This window comes from Apis dorsata, unplaced genomic scaffold (genome assembly GCF_000469605.1).
Source record: "Apis dorsata unplaced genomic scaffold, Apis dorsata 1.3 scaffold_61, whole genome shotgun sequence".
Taxonomy (NCBI): Eukaryota; Metazoa; Arthropoda; class Insecta; order Hymenoptera; family Apidae; genus Apis; species Apis dorsata.
The window spans coordinates 585,762-591,494 of NW_006263361.1; the positions used below are offsets into that span (position 1 = coordinate 585,762).

At 45.9% G+C, this 5,733-nt stretch overlaps 1 protein-coding gene across 1 annotated transcript in view; it reads right to left on the reverse strand.

The window, feature by feature from the left end:
- LOC102673710 (homeobox protein SIX4) overlaps positions 1–1,073 on the reverse strand; it is a 49,656-nt gene extending 48,583 nt beyond the window's left edge. The window contains exon 1 of the mRNA XM_031515316.1: positions 1,042–1,073. Within this exon, the coding sequence (XP_031371176.1) occupies positions 1,042–1,073 (32 nt within the window). The remainder of the gene's footprint in view (positions 1–1,041) is intronic.
- Between the last annotated feature and the right edge of the window lie 4,660 nt (positions 1,074–5,733).

Below are 5,733 nucleotides of genomic sequence, written 5' to 3' on the forward strand. Positions count from 1 at the left end.
GGCTGACATCTCTTCCGTCTCGATTATCCAAGATCCTTCCCGCTCCAGGATCCACTTGTGCTCCGTGTCTGCGCCAACAGGATCCACTTCAAAGCATCGATGTCACCGTTCCCTCCTCCTCTCGATCGGGCTCAAGAAATTATCCGACTCGATTTGTGTTTGCTCTTCGCGCTTCTCATCGTGTCTTCCATCCGTCTCCGAGGATTGTCATTACTCCTCCGTGTTCCTCTTCTCGATCACTCGATCAATGTATCGACGTATGTCATCACTTCACGGCAATACCGAATACGACACTGAATACGTATATATATCGTTTCGAATATATCGGATCGGAGCACAGGATTCCAAGTTCCTCGAAGTCACTCGACCGAGTTTCCGTTCGACGACGCGAGAAAGGAGCCCGTTCTTCCGGACGAGATCGCTTCGATCCTCGATCCTCGATCCCCCTAAGTTCGTTCCTAATCCTAATCTCGACGAAAATGTTGCCGCACTATCGATTATTCCAAGAGCTCGGATAAAACCTCGGGAACGGGATTGACTTTCGCAACGAGAGTGACCGGTGGGCTGTTGTTCGCCGCTTCGCCTCTCGCCGACTGAATCTCACCCCCGAGCAGGTATCCGTCAGGTGAGCCCCGATGCCGAGTTCTCCAGCTAGATATCCTCCGGGGTCACATCGGGCGAAAAGCGCACGCTGACGTTCTCCTCGGCCGTGGGGATATCACGCGAGGCCGCTGTTGCCTGGATCGTATCGGATAGCAAACTGGTTTCGTTTACAAGCCGGCATCTCGGCACCGGCCCTACCCAGCATGATACGTTTGTACGCGCCCGTTGCAACCGGGTGGTCCCGCCGGCTCTTGCGACCTACCTCTACCTCGTCCTCTCTTTCACTCCCTCTCTCTCTCTCTCCCACTCCCTCGCCCGTGTCCTCGTCCTTGCTCCCTGCCCCCGGCACCGTCCCACCGCGGAGGGGTAGCTGGAGAAAAAGAGACGGGTGCACGGCACTCGGGGGGCCAATGTACAGGCCGCGCCCCCCAGCCATACCGGGATTGGCCGGATCCCATCCACGTCGCCATGGCAACCTTTCTTCGTCCTTCCGTACACCAGTGTCCGTGTTCACGTTCGTGTCCGTTTAATTATCCCTTCCACGTGCCACCACCGCGCCACCACCGTTCGCCACCACCACCCCACCACCAGCTCCGCCACCCTTCTCGCCCCCCCTCTCTCCCTCGCCCGTCCNGAGGAAGCGAGGAACGGGGAAACGCGAAGGCATGATCCCCACGTTCAACCGCTGCCGTTCCTGCTGCCGTTCCGTACCTTCTGTTGCTCCTGCTGCCGTGATCTCTCGACGAGCTGCTTTCGACCGAGGCTCACCGCTCTCGTTTTCGTGCACCACCGGTCCGCTCGAGCTTTCCGCCTCTTCGTTTGTCGCCACGTCGCCCCCGCGACGTGCCTTCCCTCCGGTTATTCCGCTTTCCACGATTCTCGCGATTCCATTTCCAAGGGATTCGATTTTTTGTTCCTTTTTTCTTGATCTTCGAACGAATCGGGAACGCGAGACTCGTGGAAGAAGGAGATATCGTGTTTTCGAGTTGGAGTTCGTTTCTTTTTTTTTCAAATAAAAATTTTAACAGAGCGTTCCTTCAAAATCGAGGAGCGCATCGAGGACGTTGAACCGCGGAGGACGTCTCGCTCAATTTTCCATTCTTGGAACTTGGACGGAATTCTATCTCGATCGTATCGGGGCAATACGGATAGAAGCCCTTTATCGACACGCGACTAGATTTCATTTCTCGTCAAGACGACAGGTGCACGCGTATCGAGAAGCCGAGGACGCGCGACGGCGCCGAAGGCGTCTCCGTTTTATCGAGCGCACAGCCACCGCAGGAGCTTCAGTCTCGTGATAAATATTCCGATTTGTAACTCTGACGTATCCAGGCCGACGTGTCTATTTCCCTACCTTCGCCAATATTGGTCGCCAGCCTTTTTACCAACTTTTTCACCGCGCTTCCTCCTCGCTTATCCTCAAAGGAACCCGCGCGTTACGGTTCCAACAACCCTTAACACCGACTTACGTTAAAAGATTGATGAAACGATCCAAACGAAATCCTCAAACGTCTGCGTTCGACGAATTATCTCAAATATTAAGCAAATTCTCCTCCCAGAATGGTGAAGCGAACAATCGCGAATATTCGTTCCTCGATAAGTTTCTTAGCATCCGAGGAAACGGGAGGAAGGAAATGTAATAATTCTCGATTCGTCGATTCGATCGCCGTTGTCGACGACGAGTGGAGGAGAAGGAAGAGGACGACATTGGCCCTGGTTAAATCGGATTATAGCGAAAAGCTGGATTATCGATAGTTTTTTATCGAAACGCACGAAACACACCGCCCTGTGCCACCCTGGCTGCTACGTACCCTGCGTTACGTTACGATCCGCCATCCATCCGTCTGCGCAACGTCGATTCGTATAACAGTCATTACTCGATAGCCTACCCCGGCGCGCATGACGAGGGGAGGGGGTTCGAAGAGGAGGGAGGAGGGGGAGGGTGGTTACCGGTGGTGCAAATTTTCAGAGTAACCGTGACACGAAATCGCCTCGTGTAATCTAGCTACGCGACAATACAGCTCTCATAGCATTAGAGCCGGATAATGACGCGACTTTGTTACCGGAGGAGTCTACGTAAATTTATGCCATTTTCCCCGGCCTATCACTTTGACCCCGATTCAAACCTGGCCGCGTTAAATCGCGTTTCCTCTTGCTCGCTTCTCGATCGTTTTTATCGCTCGCAACCACTTTCACCAGCCAATTTACGTTTCTCGTTTGACGAAACGACGTAAGGAAGATGTATCATCGGCCTCGTCGATAAATATGAAAAAATAATTATTCTTCGTCCTAGAGATCGATTGATAACTCGTCGGTGTGGGAACGTGTCAACGTTCGTTAAATATTTAAATCTGTGCCTGTTACAAGTTATAATTGCAGTGTTCTGTAATTGAGAGCGAAGTTGAGGAAAATTTTCAATGACAATTAAAATGGTTAAAATAGGATAGGAGAGGATCTGCGCCTTTCTTCAGGTTCTTCATAGGTATGCGCGTAGGTATACGGGAGAGATATATTCGTATCTGATTCGAATATTTTTTTTTTTTTACATTTACGTATCTGTAACGGAAGAAGGATAATCAACGAAGGATATGAGATTTCGAAAAGAAAATTTACGACCGGGACGAATTCGAATTCTTCTCCGCTCATTCTGAAAGCGTTAAAAATCGGTCTGCAATGTTTCTAGAAAATGATTTATTCAAATCCAAAACACATGTTTCACACCGGTGGCATCGTAGAATCCTTGAAAAGTGCGAACTCTGGGTTTTCCCCAAGAAAATTCTTAAGAATGTACAGTCAATTAAGTGGAGAGAAGACAATAAAGACCCCTGTCGAGGGTACTGACCGACCAGTAAATTCGAAAGTTGGTAAATACCTATAAGACTCGATTATCCTTCGACTGGTGGTTTTATTCTACTCCATTCGACCCACCATCCGTCCACGGGAATCAACGACGCGATCATATTATCTCATCTTGTGCTTTTCAAGATTTTTTTTTTTTTTTTTTTTTTTCTCCATTTGCGTTTCTTCCAATTCCAATTTATATCGTTTTATATCGTTCCTTACGAGTCACACCGTTCGAAGATACGAATTTCAAATTTCCATTCGTTTTAACCAGATTTGTAAATGGGAAATGGATGATTATCGAATTTTCGATACGACGATAGCCGCTTGTTTCGATTCTTTCTGATACCTGCCAATAAACGATAATCGCTTTATTAACGGACAGACTATTGCAAATAGACTTGCGTTGCTATTAAATACTAATCATTGGTGTTTGTTTGAATCGAGTGGATTTCTATTTGATCGAACGTATATTGTTAGATATACTAATGATTAATAAATACGTTTGCGCTCGATGATTCATGAATTAGCGTTTCGAATTGAGATAATATATATATACATATATAAACAATATAATAAAATCGTAGTTAACATTCGATGATTTTTTATTCCAAATATAAAATATCGATTTTATTTCGAAAGGAAGGTATAAAAAGCACAAATAATAGGATTAATTACGAGAGATACATCGCAAGTAATTTTGCAGAAAATTTTTAATCTCGATTAATAGGCGAGTGATTGTAAATATCTCTTTAAACGCGTTTAAAGAATCCTTCGTCGATCTCTGGAACCTTTGCCTTTAATTCTCGTGAATAGTAAACAATTAATCGTCCCGTCTAATGGATAAATTCCTCTGATTGCGTGCATTAGTAGGGAAAGCGACGAATGCGTATTCGTATAGTTGCATAGGCGACGGTAGACTACGCACATCGCATAATACGATAACGGATGCACGATTGTTTCGCAGGTAGCCCTTCCAAATCGTTTTCAATAAATACACGTAATCAACGTACGTGCGAACGCATTATATAAAATTAATTAATCCTATTAGTTAGCATCTCCTTTATAAACTCTTCAAAATTGGTTTTCTCGTTTCACAATATATTCCACTCTCTCTGAAATAGAATATCGATCATTCGCCCGTACGTAATGTTACGAACAAATTCTGTCAATCCCGTTTCATTTATCAGTTAAAGCAATTACCGATTTCTCAATTCTCAGATTGAATTTGAAAAAAAAAAAAAAAAAGAAAAGAAAAGAAAGAAAGAAAGAAGAAGTTCAAAAATAATTACGTTCTCTTACGCGCAAGTAAAAATATCACCGCGATAAAAATTCAAAATTTGACGGACATTATTCACAATGTGTTTATACGCACACCCGATACACGTGAAATTTCATTCTTAATTGCCAAGGATAAACGCGTTTAACGATGCCAGTGCGCCACTGACGATGACGAATCACATTCACCGTCCGATATAATAGAATATCGGGCGAGGAATGTCTCGCAGATAAATGTCACGATAACGACAGGTTAGGCCTAGATGGGCGCATTACATCGTTCCATCATCCAACCCCCCGATTACGCGGATCGACCTATTTTGGAGGGAGAAGAGGGTGGTGGTGTCCGTTTGTTTGCTGATCTTCCTGGACAAATGATTTCGTCGCACGACAACGCCATTTCGCCCTTTCTTCTTCTTTCCCACTTTTCTTCACCTCTCCTTTCACCTCTCTTCTTCCACCACATGAGTCGCGCATCGTGTGACCACACACATACTTACGCTTATCTCTATCCCAAGTCCAGATCTCGTTCTCGCTCGTTCCTTTCCTTTCCTTTCCAACAACCTTTCTTTCATCCTTTCTTTCATCCTTTCTTTCATCCTTTCTTCGACCATCCTTTCCTCAAATTCGACGTGGAAATCTCTCACGCGGCGGGCGAAAGACGAGAGAGAAAGAGAAAGAAAGAAAGAGATGTATCCTTTCTCCTTATCGCACACGTGTTCCTCGTACGACTAACGTAACAAGGCGCCATCTCTGTACGTACCGGTGCAAAGGTTCTTTCATTGAATTCCATCGGGCACAGCTATTACTTTCCGCGATGAGAAACTGTCAAGCTCGGACTCGTTACCGAGGGTAGATTAATCACGGTCTAGAAACCAAAGAAAGGAAAACGTCGGAGTGGCGTATCGCGCGTATATATATTGTATCCGTGCAAGCGACACGCATAATGAATTACGCATACGCGTGTCACGGATTAGAATATCGAGCAAGCGAGCTCGTATATATATATAT